This window comes from Poecilia reticulata, chromosome 10 (genome assembly GCF_904066995.2).
Source record: "Poecilia reticulata chromosome 10, P_reticulata-male-v2, whole genome shotgun sequence".
NCBI classification, from domain to species: domain Eukaryota; kingdom Metazoa; phylum Chordata; class Actinopteri; order Cyprinodontiformes; family Poeciliidae; genus Poecilia; species Poecilia reticulata.
Genome location: NC_088839.1, coordinates 7,406,128 through 7,423,294, shown reverse-complemented (window position 1 = coordinate 7,423,294; position 17,167 = coordinate 7,406,128). Strand labels below are relative to the sequence as shown.

Sequence of the window (17,167 nt, the reverse complement as noted above, 5' to 3'; positions counted from 1 at the left end):
ACACTGTTAACAACAAGCAGAGGGGCTTTCTCAATTATTGAACCCCGCACAATAACCTGTGGAGAGCAGGGGTCTTCAAATATGAATTTCTCTTAAGGCTTTTTTTCACCGCACCTCAAAGTGCTGAACATCCTTTAAGTTACTTCTAATCCCTATTGCTCAAGGGAAAAAAATAAAGTTCAATTGACATTGAAATATTAAATTTAAAACTTTAATTATAAGGTTCAAAATGTAACATTATGACGCTGGGAGTCCGTTCTCATTGCACTATGTGTACAGTCCAGACCGTGAAGCCTCCTGGTGTTTAGTTAGTGGCTAGCTGTTGAACTAGCTTTAAAACTTACCTTCCATAGTTTATGTGAGCTAACGACAGAGTTTATTTTTCATTTGAAAAAGGTGTTAAAGTTTTTATAGCCTTTTCCTTTTGGTTCCAGGACAGTAAAGATAGAGGCAGACTCAGACACACTTACCTACATATACAACAGTCCTAGCCATGTCTGAATAAAGTGGTTTTGCCTGTCAGGGTCCTTCCAGCAAAGTCAATTAAACGTTCTGCCAATATGCGCTTTTCTTAGAGACGCAATGAGATTAAAGAGTGACGCACAGGTATTCAGCAGGCAGCGAGTTCTGACACTGGGGAGCATGTGCTAATGAAAACAACAGGGAGACAAGCGCTCCGCTAATGACCCCTCATTTGAAAGAGTAGCCATTTATGCTAATGCGGCCGCTGATTTCATTAACCAACACGTTTCCATGCTGCTATGTTTACGTCTAAGGTGCCACTTAGTGAAAGCCCTCACCTTACAAGATTATGGTACATTTCCTTAGAGAGCCTCCCTTTTGATGAGGAGATTTTAATCAAACCTTGAAGAAATTTTACAGCGTTTCTATGAGCAGTTAGCTGGGGGTTTTTTTCTTCTTTTTTTCTCAGTAGAAAATGTTAAATTGAGACCAAGTGTGGCTCTGAAAACTTTTAAATGCACTAAAACACCAAAACATTTGGTTCTCCAGGTATACTATATTGACTTAGAAAATAAAATCTTGAAACTGAAAAGCCTTTGGGAACGCAATGGAGAAATTTCAAATAAACTCAACATTCTTTCTGGGAACATCATTCAAACTTTTAACTTGGTGTTTAAGACTTTTTAAGATCTTTATGACTGGAATTTAAGACCTATATCTCCACATAAATAATGTTCTTCAGCCAACTGGCAATACATTTGCTTATCGACACAAAAAAGCTAGCTAGTTACTGGTAGCCTCAAACATCTTCAGATGGTTACAACTTGAATTTTAGTCTGGCCTATTATTAACATGTTAATGCTCAACTTACTTTTAAGACATTTTAAGACCTTAATTTTAGATGCATTAATTTATGACTTTTTAAGGATGCTGGGATGCCCTGCAGCTTGTTATTGCTGTTACTCTAAAAAGAGCAGAACCACATAGGAGGTGCAATGTTGTGATGAGTTTAGTACAAATAACAAGCTGCTTTGCAGAATTGGTGAGTTCATCAAATATTCAAATGACTGACGTATGTTTGCCTGAATAAAACCTAATTTAGTGTTTATTTCCCAATTACCTCAACAACGGTAGTTTAAAACAACCATCTAAAACATCCAAGCTATTCATTGAAGCTCTGCAGGATGTTAGCAAACATCAGCAAGTGAATAATCAGCTTGAATGGTGTAGAAATCAAACAAGCAAGGAGAATTTCAAAAATAGAAGATCTAATTATCACAATCCCACGTTCACACTTAACCTCATTCATCACCTCAAATAACACCTCTGCTAGTGAGTCTTAGCACCGACAACGTCGTTTGTCACATTACAGCTGCCGCAACCTCTCCTGGGGGCGTACGGGAAGAAAGGGGTGGTTTTTGATTCATAACAGGGGGCAAACCCTCCACATTTACAACCCAGCCTTCTTCTCTGTTACCATTTGGCTTACCTTTTCTTTTGAAGGCTGGACTGATGAGCACCAGAGCCGTGTTGACTTCTGGCTCCGAGGAGCCCCCGTGGCTGCCGGTCTCGGTCATGCCGTGGTCTCCGCACAGCACCAGCAGGTAGGGCAAAGATCCCTCGGCCTCCTACGGGGAACCAAACAGCAGGGTCAACGACCGAGCTTTGTGTGTGCCGACGTGAGAAGACGTCTCTTGTTCAGAGTCTAAAATTCACAATACGCTCCAATATCCTGTCGTTTACTGAAATAAAAAACACAACATGCTTTCTGAGAGATCATGATGCTGTTATAGCAGCGGCGTCCAACAACATTAAATTATTACTTCTGAGAAGGAAGTCATGACAAAACACTCCAGAGCATTGTTTCTATTAGATTTGGAAGAGACAAAACAAAACAAAACTACAGCAAGCACAGCGAGCAAACGCAAAGGGCGAGCGGTTTGTCCAGGATGACAGACTTTGATCAGACGCGGATTGTTCCTTAAGTGGATTCCCTTCCAACCCGAGTCGGGGGGAACCCTCAGTCGACAACAAATTCAACTGGGAGGCTTTGTGAGTCATAGCACAGTGGTCTGATATTGAGATGTTTACAGAACAACTGTCCGCAGATTCAAACACTCTCAGAAGATGTTTTAGTTCCCACACAAACACCCAACAATCCAAGGATTGTTGTTCAAGAAGGGAAAGTTTCATCTGAACTAAAAGGACTGCATTGAAGTAAAAAAAAATGCTTATGTCAGCTCATCTTTATTCTATCGCTGGGAGTTGACTTATCATTTTTTGCTTTGATAGGGGACATAAAAGACTGGCGAATGCTCCAAACAAATGCTGCAGTAAAGAGCCTGACCTCGGCTGCGTCTGGAGCCCCAGTGGCTCATTATAACCCAAACTCAGTGGGAAAATAAAGAAGGCAACCTCCTGTTCTGGGCTGTACCTGTTGGAAGCTTGTTATAAATGTCACAGGGCCCAGGGAAGCCGAGACAACACCTCGAGAAAAAAGTACAAAGCACCGCTGATCCCGACCCGATCTCTCCTTTCAGCTTACAACCAGACGCAATTAACTTCTTTTCCTCGCAATGAAAGCCTAAAGCTTTGGGGGCAGCAGAGCGTATTTACCAGAACAAGCAAACTCCCTCTCCAAACAGTGTCCGACAGCTGAGATCTAAAGCCAGGGGATTCAACTTAACACTTTAAACAGCTGAGCAAAGGTAAGGAGTATTTACTGGTGTAAAGCTGGAATTACTAACACAGGAGTGAGGAACACTGAAGCAAAACAGAAGTTCAATTTCTGCCAACCTAACCTCAATGATCAAGGGCGTCCACCAGGGTTCTGTCCTTGGACCAGGTCTGTTCGCCATTGATTTAAGATCTATGTCTCCATTATGGAACTGGAAATCCCATCTTGATGCTGATGCCACAGTCCTGTTTTCTTGTGTGAAATGTTTATTTGAACACTTTTTTAGGTCAACTTATCAAAATGCTAGTAATAGAGCTGGGCATAACAGCAGTTTAATAAAATCCATGGACTTCAACACGTAGTCCTAACATGCTGGGCCACACAATAAAAAGGGCTTACAGTGGCGGGAGCCCAGGACTCTGATTTTTGAGGTGTGGGAGCAAAAAGATTTTTATTTTTAAGATTTTAATTTCCTAAAGTTTCAATAGGAAAAACAGCTCCCATACTAATTTCCCTAAACCTAAATCATCCCACTATTATTCCATTTTAATAAAATTCATTCTTTTTGTTGTACCTTATGAACCTTTAACCAGCTTCTGTTTTTCTGCAGGTCTCAGAAACTTTACACACCAAACGGCAACCGTGACCCTATAAACTCAAAATCTCAGGAAGAGAAGATTGAGGCCATGAGCTCAACATTAACACAAAAGGTCCAACCGAGGCCTTCTTGACCGCGAGGTCACAATATCCAATCTTGTTTTTTAATAGAACCTGATGCATCTCTCTGCTCAGCAGCCAAAGCGTTTCTCTGTACAGGGAAAAAAAAAAAACCCAACGAGACAACTGGCACCTCATTACAAAACGGAGTGGTGAGGGGCTGTCATCAGAATCTGACGCTCCATTTCTTTCCTTTTTTTTTTTCCCCCCTCGCCTTGCAGCTGGGAGCCGTTGCTCCTCGAGGATGTTGCGGAAGACAACGCGCGCGGCATCTGCAGTGGCGCGTGAAACACTCCCACATGATGCGATCGCAGCGAGAGGGGACCAGAGAAAACATCGGCGTCGTTGTGCGACGCCCCGTAGGACTCCACAGGGGCGGGTTTATATTTACATTCACACAAACGGAACTGAAATGAGGCTGTAAAACACATTTCAGTCAAACAAAAAAAAAAACTCCAAACAGATGCAGGTCTCATCAAAAGCCTGGAGAACCAATACATGTTTAGACTTAATTAGCAACTTTTTGGGATGTGGCGACATGCTGGATTAGCGAATCTAAAATAAACCCCGATGTGTTTACTCGCACCTTTTTTTTTCCTGCCTCAAAAAAAAAAAAAAAACGAAGCAAAGTAGAAGGGGAAAATTAGGCGCTTTACGCAGACATGACTTGACAACTTAAGTAGCAGCTATATATCTGAATGACAACGAGACAATGCCCATTAGGAGCGCATGCAGAGTCAATATGCATGTGCTGCAGTCTGCTGCTGCGGCGAAACACAAAGAACAAGAGCTGATGAAAGATAAAGGTTTATTAAATCTCTGCGGCCGACGCGACAGATAACATGACGACTGCCGACAGCCGTACAAATGACCTCAGTGAGTAAACGGCCAGAACCTGATAGTGTTAGATAGTCACAGATTGCATCGGTTACTTATTACTTATTGATCACCGTTTCAGTTTTGCATATTTTAAAGCCTTCGTTAGGCAATAATATTTCATCAACAGTGACTAAAGTTGGAGGGAAAATAATCTGGACTTTAATTAAAAAAAAAAAAAAAAAAAAAATTTTTTTTTTTTTTTTTAGAAAGGAATAAGCAACTTAATACAATCCTTTAAGATTTTACTGCTTCAAGGACAGCTGGGGAAAATTTTCTGTGACCTTCCACAGTTATGTATGAAAGTACGACGAAGCTGAATGGGAACCGGAAAGTTTTCCTCTCAGATATTTTAATTTTTTATTTTTTTTTAAACAGGTGAACAGTGAACAACTTCTGCAGCAGATAAAACCATTCCAAATATTTGTTCTGGCCCGACGTCTGAGCTGTGACACAGTTCAGTTCAACATAAAATACTTTATGTAACCCAAGGGGAAATTAAATGTCATAATTCATATCATCCCAGTACGTTCAAAAAGTCGTGGACGGTGATGCTGCCACGATAAAAAAATCTTGATGGATGATAAATCGTCCCGGAAACCATTTTGATAAAAAATAATATTGTTATTTTGTCATTATTGTCACGTCGTAGTGCATCGATAATGACATAATAAGTTCGCCTTCTGAAGACCAAGTTTAATTTTGAAACTGAAAGATATTTTGAATAACTTTTAAAAAAATATACAAAAATGACCAAAAACAATAAATAAAACGAAAATAAAAACCAAAGTATGAATGAAATAGATTACGGAGTCTCTATAAATAAATATGTAAAAAAATAAATAATCATCAGAATGGAAATGATCAAGCTCAGATTAATTTAACATATGATTATTTGATTAACTGATTAATTGCTCATTGCGACGGTGAAGGGTCATTCTTGCAACAAATTTGAAGAATCTTCTCGACTGTCATGACACGTCAACAGCTCAACATCTGGGTAGCAAAGACGATATTCTATAGTAGCATGTCCTGGATGACATCATCAGGTTTTAGCAAGAACCGCTAATCCGCCTCGTTTGCTTTTGCCGCTCCTCTTTAAATCTGTCTTTTCAACTCCTCCAGGATTTGAGGTTGTAGTTCTTTCACCATTTCAGATTTTGAAATGCTAACCAAAAGTTTCCAGTTGTACAAACAATACCTTGTTGCCACGGTTACGCAACGTAGCAACTCTCCGAAAGTTAACGGCGTCATCCAAACCCGGAGGGAATGACTGTCCGAACGTGTGACGCTGGCAGAAAACGGACTCACCTTGGAGACGAGGGAACCATGGATCTTCTTCAGGACGTCGTCCATCTCCAGCAGCTTGGGCCGGACGAGCGAGCTGTGGGGCCCGCTGATGTGGCCAATGTGGTCCAGGCCCAGGTAGTGGAGGACCAGGACGTCCCAGTCGTCTCTCTTCAGTGTGCTGTCCAGGTGGCGCGTCACGTTGTTGTCCACCTGAATCACAGCAGCAGGGAGACGTCCACTTAAGAGACGACATTCAACATTCTCTCCAGAGGTTGGAGACGCGACACACGTCAAAATCTAGCAAAAAAATAAATAAAAAAATGTAAATAATGAAACCCAATCGCTTTAATCTGTGCTATAAACACAAGCCAGTGTTTGTGGTGACGTGCTCTGCACCAGCAAACCTGCAGGACAAACAAGAACAGCTTGTTGGGTCCCACCGGTGCAGCTGCTGAGCATTTCTTGAGTGATCTCAGCTCGCCGTGTCCCCGTTTGATTAGCTGCCTTCACCACTTTAATGCAGAAACTATGCAATCCCCAGGATTTATACACCCGTTTCGCGTTTTGTCACATTACAGTCATAAACCTCGATGCACTTTATTGGAATTGAACGCGATGGCTAAAAATGCGCCACTGAAACGTCAAGTGAGCATTTGTATTCGTGCGCTTCTAATCCAACACTTCTAAATGAAAATCAAGTGAAATTTATCGCCTCAAGTAACTAAAATCAACGTGTGTTAAAATTTAATCTCATTAAGTGAACAAACAGGTTCGTGAACACAGCAGACAGGTCAGGGAGATGTTTAATGCAAAATTAGACAATAAAACAACTGGACATCTCACAGAGCTCTGTTAAATCTGTGATATGAAAGTGGAAAAAGTATAAAAAAATCTTTAAGCTTGTACCAAGCCAAACTATAAAAGAGAGGCCAGGCAAAAGTCATAAAAGTCATGTTAAAATCCAGCATGTAAGGGAAAGACGAGATCCAAAATGTTACTTTTTACGGGCAAACAGGCCTGTCACTATAACAATTTTGCTGGACAATAAATTGTCCCAAAAATTATTGCGATACATGATAATATTGTTGCTTTCAGACCATTTTCTAGTAATATGTTAATAATGTAGAAAAGTGCAAGTTCAGCCTCTCAAAGACCAATAAACTTTCACTTTGAAAGGAACTCTTACCACTGGATCTGGAAGATATTTTAAATGTTAAAAATATATAAAACTCAACAATCAAATGTAAATAAATAAAACATGAAATAAGAGCGACCGAAGTAATGAATGAAATAAAATATTAAGCCTCTGTAAACAGAATTGGCCTTTAAAAAATGTTAATCATTAAGATGGAAATTATCATGTTAATTTTGTGTCCCATCAGACCGTCAGTTCCAGAAATAACACACACACACGCACACACACACACACACACACACACACACACACACACACACACACACACACACACACACACAAGCTTGTAAAAGTGAACGCAGGGTCAGTGTGACGCCACCAGGTTAAAAATGCTGTTCAAAGAACAATCTGTGGTCCATATTTCTTATTCAGGCCCCTTCACTCACCTGGAGATCAAAGCGTACACATACGTACATTTATATCACAGTATACTTTTGCAACTTTGAATGCCTAATTTTTCGTTAAAAATAATAGAGTACTTACTGTTATGAGGTAAAGTGCAATGCAGGTGAGATATTTTTACATAATATTACACCTCCAGTTTGATTTCTTCTTCGGTCTTTTAATCCCCATAAACTTTGCGGCTCATTCAAAGTGTTTACATTGTGAAAGCCGAGTTAAACATGACTCACTCCGAGGCGTCCGTCTGAACATCAATCTTCTGGCTAACATGGCAAAGTAGGTTTATTTCATTTCTTTCATCATTCCTTATCAATCATTTTATTTTTTTTCCCCCTCCAAATTCCCGTATCACATGAAGCACCTGGGGCTTTAATCCTTCACTAGCATTCGCAGAAAAATCCATCACTCAACGGCGCGGACTGTTTACAGCATGAACCCGAGGCCGATTCAACTCCCGCTCACCTCGGTGTAGTCGGACACGAAAAACGACGTTGTTCCGTCGTACTCCATGAAGTGCTTCGGGAAGAGGCGGACCCACGTGTCGTCCCCGTAGAAGACCATGCGCTTGCTGGCCGTTTTGGCCTGCCAGATGAGGTTGTCCTCCAGGAGGGCGGGGGAATTCAGGTTCATCACCACGTCGATGAAGCCCGGGATGCTGCCGGTGGTGAGAGCCTGCAGAGGGGGAAAGTTTCAGCCTCAGTAACCGACTTTTAATGGATTTACATGACCTTAGATTGTCACCAGGTTGAACACAGATACTTTAATCCGATGCTTCGCATGGCTAAATGATAAAAGAGAGTATAATTTTTGCATATCTGAGAAACCATTTCAACTAAGGCTGAGATGATTAAGTGGTTTAATCACGATGAATCGAGTATTGAAATAACCGTCCACTAATTTAGTGATCTATTAATTGCTAACTGGAACATGCATACAAAAAAAATTACCATATTCAGACCAGTAATTAAGCCAAAAATGTACAAAGTGTGTATAAATTTGGCATTTAAGATAAAATCACTTTTGTCTGTAAATATGTTTTAGACAAAAATTGTCAAGAGGTATAGTTTTAGCTTCACTCTGTTCAATTTCACTAAAGGAATGTTTTGTTATTGCATTGAAGGCGAAACAAAATACACTTATTAGATTTTTTTTTTTTATTTAAAGCATTTCTTTTAAATATGTAGAAATTTGTGCAAATTTGTGTATGATGAATTGATTGTAAGAATAACTGATAGAATGATGGCCTAAATTCAACAATATGAATGAAATCCAAATGAAATACAGCGCCTATAACAAGCATGAACCGTGATCAAAAAGAATGAGCTTTTTTGACAAATAAAACCTTTATGGTCAAAGTGAAATTTCTTTTTCAAAAATAATTACAAATAAAAACATAAAATAAGTGATTAAATAAATATTGACCCCCTTTATAAAGTGACTGACTTAATTCAACAGAGGTCCAGCCAATTGGTGCTGGTAGCCTCCCAGTGAGTAGAATGGAGATAACCTGACTGCAGCTATTGTCTCTCAGATGATGGTAGTATAAAAACAACTTGTTTTTGTCAAAAACAGCCAAAACGTTTGCTGATCATGATTGATTTTATTGATTTTCAATAACATAGTAAGCCATGTTATTGGTTTACCATGGAAAATAATCTTCCAGCGGAAACAAAAACCCAAATGAATAAGAACCATATGGAAACATTAACAATACATATTCACTATGGGATCTGACATACAGTGACTATATATTCATTTTTTTTCCTTTTACGTCTACATTTTGCTTTTATTTTTTGCATTTTGATATATCGTTCAAGCAAAAGGTTTGGCTTGAATTTGCATTCAGCCGGTATCCATCTAGCAGCTTTGATGACATAGAGACAAAACGTTTTCCACATTTGTCCTCTTGTTGAGTTATTTGCAACATAACTCAAACTCAGTCAGAAATCAGATTCACATTCAAAACGTTCAGATCACCTTTTGCCACAAGTTTGCTTTGGTCCCCCCTTCATGGTTTCTGCCAAACTGCAAATGGAAGCAATTAAGATTTCTTTAAGTAATGGCTTCCTTTGTGACATTTTTCCATAAAGGCCCAGCTTTCCCACATGAGCTGTGGATCTCTGTAGCTCCTCCAGAGTTACCGCGGGCCTCTTGGCTTCATCTCTGATTAATACTGTCCTGATCCAACAAGCCTAGTTTTTGTGGATCACCATTTGTTGATAGGGTTAGCAGCTGTGTCATAATTTTCAGATGATGGATTAAACGATGCAGAGCTCTGCAGCATTAAGCTACACACTAATTAGGTGACATTTGAAGGCAAATTGGTTGCACTGGGACTTAATTTAGGGCTTGAATACAAAGGCACGGAGTTTTCTTTGTAAACAAATGTGAAGACCATGCATCATTTTTCTTCCCCTGGCACTTTATGCTATGTATTTCATTGAGGTGTGTCTAAGTTTGTCATAGCAAGAGAAGAAATGGAAAACTTAATGGGATGTAGACACTTTGGAAGACAAACCCGGCTATGATTTTGGTAGCTGCTCACTTTCTCTGATTTCATATTTAGTCACACTGGCGCCCTGAGAAAATTTTCATATGGTTGGACGCACCAGGCAAAATTTAAGGAGCGCGCAGCTACAAAAAAGAACAAAATAAAACCTATATGATATTTTTTATTTATTAAATATTGTATTTACTTTTTTATTTTTGAGGTTTTACATTTATGTCTTCATTTAAAAAGGTATATGCCTTTCTATGACATGAATATTATTCTCTGGACTGGCTAACATTTTTAGGAGGGGGTCATGGTCCCCTTTGGCCCAATTCTTTTGAGCGCCACTGTTCAGCAAAGCCTATTGTCACCATAATGTTCAGGCTAGTTTTTACATAGCTGGATCAATTAAGTGCAATAAGCAATTGTCCGGGTTGCGCTCCGTGTTTGACGATGGATACTGTGCCACTGAGAAAGTTGAAGGGGTAGAAATTGTTTTGCAAGGTGTGGATAAGAAACAGCTATGTTGCCTTTACAAATGTGCGCAAGAATTTTTCAATATTCTGCTAATGTAGGAAACCCCCCCCCACAATTTTGCAAGTGTGGTTTTTCCATTAAATAAAAAACGCAATTTAAATTACACGTGAATAAGTTTGTTCATGCGAGAAGTCATTAGAAAACTTAATCCGCCAACTACTTCCTGTTTTTTTCTTCTTCGTGGTTTACACCAGTAACATGTAAATCATGTCACTCCTGTGATGTGAAAAAAAGTGTTTCCGTTGCAGTTTTGCAAAAATAAACCCATTTCGATAGAGCTAGATAAAAACCACCTCACCCTGTCACATTTTACCAGAAAACAAGAGTGTGTTTGAAACTGACACATTTCTATTAAGCAAATTTATTTTCAAAATGTCAAATTGAGCAGTCGATGGAAATTAATTTAATATTAGTTTCCAGGACAGAATCTGCTCCACCCCTGAAGAAGGAGACTCATGTGACGCTTTCACCAAAACACTGAAGGAGATTCGAGTTTGCAGACATGAGCAAACTGTGACTTAACCCCCCTGTGAGCTGCCGGGGGCACCGCCTGACGTCCTTCAGCATGTTCGAAAATACACAGAGATTAGCGGTGTTTATTGTGCGATAACCCAGCCGTGAACGAAAACTACTGAGGGGTGAGAGGGTGGGCAGGGAAACTCTATTAAATCACTGCCTGAAGCACTGTCTTAGTGTTAATGTGTCTGTGTTTGTGTGTGTACTTGTGCTTATATAATCTGGTCTTCCACTTCACATCTAAGTATTTTGTTCATCTTATCAGCTTTTACATTTGCAGACAAAACACTTTCTCCGTTTGTTCCAATCTGTGGTGCTGTTTGAGAAGTGCTTTAACTCTTCTATACCTACGCCGCCAAACAGAAGCTCTTCAAAAAAAAAACAACAACAAAAAAAAAAACTCCCACACGTAAAAAAGAAACACCAAAAAGTGATGAACCTTTTCTTATCCGTTATCAGCTCTTCTGTAAAAATGGAAATGTACATTTTACTAGTGCAAATCTATATGCAAAGATGCAACATTTTGGTATGGAAGGATGAATTTCCAACGATAAACTGTGATAAGCGATATTGTTGTTTTGAGGACATTTCATGTAATGTATTGATATTGGCATAATAAGACCAGTTCGCTCTCTCAAAGACCAATTACACTGGAAGATATTTTAAATATCTAAAAATTAAAAGCAGCAACCAAAAACAAGAAATAAAACAGAACCAAAACTATAAATAAAGTGAATCAGAATTTCTCTGTAAGCAAAATTTCCCTTGAAAAACACAATCAGAATTGAAATCATCAAGCTAATTTCTTTTATGTGATTAGTTGATTACTTGCCAATTGCAACAGGCTTAATGCTAGGCTAAAGATGCTGTGAAAACATCAGCCAGTGGTTTCTCTGACACAGTTTGCCCTTGTACTTTAGTTTCAATTTGAAGCTTAATGACAGAGTCGGTACAACATGATGAAGAAAACAGCTTCAGGTTGCCATAGGAGCTAGAAGGAGCTCAGCATACAATATTAAGACTAAGCATATCAAAGCAAACCTGTTCTGTTTTATTCAGGCGAGCTTTCGAGTTTTACATGCAAGTGAAAACGCAGAATATAGATTTGAATGCAGGCTCACAGAAGTTGTGGTTACCAAGGCTGACAGGACTGAATGCAGTAAATGAGATGTTTTTAATCAGTCGGCTTTATTTCTGTACAAATACCTCCGTCCAAAACCCTGAGGGCTACATAGCGACACAGAGAGAAAGCTCTACAACAGGCCATGTCAAGTCAATATGCTCCACCTTTACTCAACTATTTTAGCTTCAGTTTGATTTCTAAAAGTTGGGGTCAAAGCAGAAATTCCAAGAAAATTTAGTTCCTCAGCTACATTTCTGTTTAACCTTTTGGGTGACTCTTTTGTTTCAGGTGCTTATTACAGGGAAGGGATGGATGACTGCTGCAAAACCAAGCTTTGCTTTCTGCTTGTTCAGCTGCATGGAGGTCTCCGGTTTTATTAATAGCAATCTGCTATTTTGCAAATAAAGGCGCGGGGTTATGCTGTGTGAAGATACTCTACAACTGTCCTCTCCGAATGCTTTGAAATTGTTTAAATTGCTCTAGATAGAGAAATCACGTTGAAAAGCTGCCCGGATAAATGAGTGACTCATCAACGTACTAATTACCGGCCCACAGCGTGTGTCCAAGGCCTGCAACGTGAATAAATGCTGCATACAGTACGAGCGGGGTTTACTGACACTCTCCGGCGTAGCCAGGGTGCCAGAACGCCGGCGGAAGGGGCTGCGTTCCACGTTCCAGAGTCTGGAAGTAGACAGGCTGTTTTTTGGGGGGGTTTTTCACTTTCCTTTTCAGTGACTACTTTCTGCTCGCTTCTGGTAGGAAAACGTTCCCCTACAAACGGAAAAATATCCTTGATCGTCTCGGATAATTTGCCAGAAGAAGCCACGCGCCGCTGTGTTCACACCAACCAGGCCGAGTCCAGCCTCTCAAACGCCCACAATGCATTGCTTTAAGTGTTGCCATTACCTGAAATTCACTTTCAAATTAAGCACCTCAGTGATGTTCCTGAGAGTCTCGCCCAGCTAATTGCAGTTACAATAGCCATTCTAAGAGATGAAAATTTTTCAAAAGAGTAAAATATAACTCAATTGCTAGAGACAGGACTGAAGTTAAATTGAGAATTAAAAGAAGATCTTCAATAAAGGGAGAAACTAAACTCATAATTGTAAAGCACCACTTTACAATTGAAGAACGATGCAGTTCTTCAAAAGAAATAATTGCCATAGGTAGATTATGCTTTTAGTTAGTTGGTTGAGTCATAAGAGTTGACTGGGTGCAATGCAGTGATGTTAGACAGAAATTAGCAGCTGGTCTGTAATGCCCCCTGCTGGCGGAGTCGTTTTGCTTTGCAAGCCTTTTTGGAGAACAGACTTTCTGAATAATGTTGAGGTCGAGCTGATCAGCAGAGCTACTGCAGACAGAGCAACGTGTTGCCTTACATGCTCAGCAGCAGAAAATGTATTGTTCTGATCTATTTTGATGGGGTTTTGCTGCCTAATGTACAGAAAAATGTTTTCTTTCATCTAAGGGAAACAAAATACCTACCATACATTGAGATCTCTGGTCCTCCTCTTTTCAGAGAAAGTGTAAATTTTTGAGGCCTCTGGCTGCAAGTCATAGTTTCCACTCTCTTCAGAGTTTTACAGGAGTAAGGTCAGCAGACTGGCTAGGGCTCTACATAACCTTAATGCGACTCTTCTTTGGCTAGTCCTGTGACACCTTGGTTGTAGGCTTTGTGTCAGTATCATTCTGAAAACATCTGCATAGGTCAGAATAAGCAAAGGAGGTTCATGGCCAGTCAACAATGCAAAGTTGAGTCCATGCAAAGCTTTGATCTCGAATAATCATAGCAGTCGAGACTTTGGTCAGTTTTGTAGGGGATCCGATTCTTGTCTGACTTTTAAAATGTAAATATTTCTTATACACTTGGACCTTAAATTAAAAATGGCCGGTTTTTCTTCTTCTTGGCTTAGAGACTGAAAGATGTATGAAATGTTTTCTATGAATAAAGTTGACTTGACTTTAGATACTTACACCGTCTCGCATAAATTTCATAAAAGTCTACTTTGTGACATACTCAAACTATAAACAAAAATGTGAAATGCATTACTATTTGAAAGACAAACATTTGCCAACTCAAAATACAACCTGCCTTTCCAAATTGTGATGTCTATATTTTGTCATAAAAGGAGAAGTGAATGAATATTGTTAGATGTGAGAGAAAAACAAATTCAAGTTTGAAGATTTTTTTCGTGTTGTACAATTTTTGCAAGGTTTTCCATCTTCTTTAAAATAAACTACCCCCTGCATCAGGGAAAGAGGGAAATTGGCACCGAATGTCCGCCAGACTTTGTCCTTCATTATCCCAGCATCTTTCTCTAAAGCCTCGGATTATAGGGAAACATCTGCCTCCCTGCACGTCCACATAAATCTCAATCCTCTCCATGTCCTCCTCCTTCTCTACACCATTCTGCCTATAGGACACTTCATTTTATCACAGCCAAGACGATGGCTAACCAGGTGTAAAGGTGAGAGCGGGTGCCTCAGTCAGTAAAGCCCAGTTACAACATTCTCACTTCACTAAAACAAAGGCTGGACAGAACTACTGAACATAGATTTAGTGACTCAGCGGATTTAATCTTACTCTAATCTCTCTATAGTCGACTGTACTCTTTGCCAAACTGATCAGTGTAACATTTGGCATACTTGTATTCAACACCAGCTTTAACAATACAGAAAACAGTTTAAAGCAATTTAAGCCTCAGAGATTTATAGGAGATGTGCAAGGAGGACACTTTTGATCTTTAAGAAAAACATGAAGGCCGGAGTGGAAAGACGACCAAAGATCAAGAAGTCTGGATCAACGTTCTTTGGACAGTCTGAGAGAACATGTTTGGTATGAGGCATTTCAGGAAAAAAGCCTCAACGCAATAAATCCAGGGTTCTTTTGTCTCCAATGGCTCTAATCCTCTTAAATATTTCTAACAGGGCTGGGCGATATGAATTTAAAGTTTTATTGCAAAATATTGTGATAAAACTTCCTACAACAATATAAGTGAATAAAGAAGTGTGATTTGTTTCACTAAACTGCAGTCGGCAACTTTATTTTCAAATTTACTGGTATTTATTGAAGCTTTTATTGAATAAACTGAAGAAAATAGTAAAACTATCAAATCTGACAATAAAGACAGTTTTTTGGGGGGGTTAAACATCTTTAATTGGAAATTAATATAACAATGATAAATCTATATATATTCTTATGATTAAAAAAATGTGTTACGATAAATGATAAACGATACAATAAATGCCCATTCCTAATTTCTAATTTTAATTTCTTTAGAAGCTATAAGTGACAAAATACTACTTTTGTCCTTAATAATTTACAGCTTTTAAAAAGAAATCTAAATTGGTGTCAGCAGACTCAAGTTTTAGGAAATTGTAGACAGGAAATCATTCACAGAAATCCCTGACTGGAGATGGTGGCAGTGAGCCAAGTTAGTTTGGTGAACCAGTGAGAGTTTGGATGGCATGCTTTCTCATATGTCATAATTTTGTTTGATGACCATAATTAGAACTCAAATTAAAGCGCACCGCACAAGAGAAAACCATCTGCTTCAAGCAGAGCCGAAGAACCCCGGGGTGTCGCACCAAACCACAGCACCTTGGCTCCAGTACGACTTCAAGAAAACAATAACAACTCACCTCTCAAGACTAAACTAATTCTTTAATGAGAAAGAGTGATTCATTTAGTTTCCTTGATCAGGAATATTTTTAAGTAAACATCAGCTGTGCACTCTGTCAAGAAGCCGCTGAGTGTGAATTCCCACATCTCCTGTTCTGCCTTCCCAAACATTTCCTCAAGACATCACTGAGGACGATTCTGTCCACGCCGTCTTTTCTCTGCGGCAGCGCTCCTCGAGGCTGATGTGTGGCTCCCGTCTCCTTGGGTTGAGACAGCTTGACACCGTCAGCACATCCTCATTCTTTTCCGCCACCACCGAAAAAGCAGAAATATTGCCTCTTACTTTTTTTTTTTTTTTCTCCCCCTCAGACGCAGGAGAAAAAAAATATTCCACTTTACCATTCAGCTTTTGTCAGATGCCTTTTGTCCACCTCCGCGCTGCCCCGGCGCCGATGGGATACAGACTAAGCTAAGCTGATTATTTGCAGGTGGAAAAAAATAAAAACATAAAAATATCACCGCCTTCGCAACCTTGTTCCTCCGTTACTGACAACAACTGCTGACTCTTTGCTGTTCACAGCAGTCAGTTCGCCGTCTCGGCGTGTTTCAGCACAACAAACTGTCATCGGCAGCAAGCACAACATGACTGCCATTCCCTCTTGGCTGGGCAGCACTCAACGCTGCTCTCATCAACATGACGCATCATCAAAATTTGACAACACGCCCCGTTTTCCTGCCTTCGGATCCAGAAAGAACATTTATCTCCCGTTTCTGAGAAGTTCCTCGTCGTTTCCTCTCACTGAATATGTTACATGCTGGCTCACGAGGAATTTTGGGTGTTATGTGTATGCAAAAAAACAAACAAAAAAAAAACTCGATATGGTGGACAGGTTTGTGTTAAAAATGCACCGGTCAATCAGCCAGGGATCGGAATTAGATGATATTTTTCCCAGATCTGCTCTGATTAGTTATTGGTTGGTTAAAAAGATTTTTAAAATGTATTTCTTTTCTCCAATCCTTTAAATGCTGTTTACGGAACCTGAAACCTGCCTTGACTGATAAATGGGAATGTTTTTGTAATTCCTTTCACTTACTTACTTAATTTCACTTGGATTCAGAACTGCTACGACTGTTCAACATGCAGCAAACTTTTTATTTTCTCTTTCATGTGATATGATCGTGTTAAAAAAAAAAAGGAAAAAAAAGTAATCTGTCCGACAGCTGAACCAACTGGTCGGATGACAAATAAAACCAGAAAT

The 17,167-nt window shown here is 39.5% G+C and overlaps 1 protein-coding gene across 4 annotated transcripts in view; it reads right to left on the bottom strand.

Moving 5' to 3' along the window:
• Positions 1–17,167, bottom strand: part of pigg (phosphatidylinositol glycan anchor biosynthesis class G (EMM blood group)) — a 94,287-nt gene that overhangs the window by 74,168 nt on the left and 2,952 nt on the right. For all 4 annotated transcript variants that reach the window (XR_014089246.1, XM_008419820.3, XM_081611507.1 and 1 more), the window contains exons 3-5: positions 8,082–8,291; positions 6,044–6,232; positions 1,952–2,090 (exon numbers count right to left, since the gene is read on the bottom strand). Coding sequence is in view for 3 of the 4 variants with exons in the window: in XM_008419820.3 (XP_008418042.1) it covers positions 1,952–2,090; positions 6,044–6,232; positions 8,082–8,291 (538 nt within the window). In the remaining variant the exon portion in view is untranslated. The remainder of the gene's footprint in view (positions 1–1,951; positions 2,091–6,043; positions 6,233–8,081; positions 8,292–17,167) is intronic.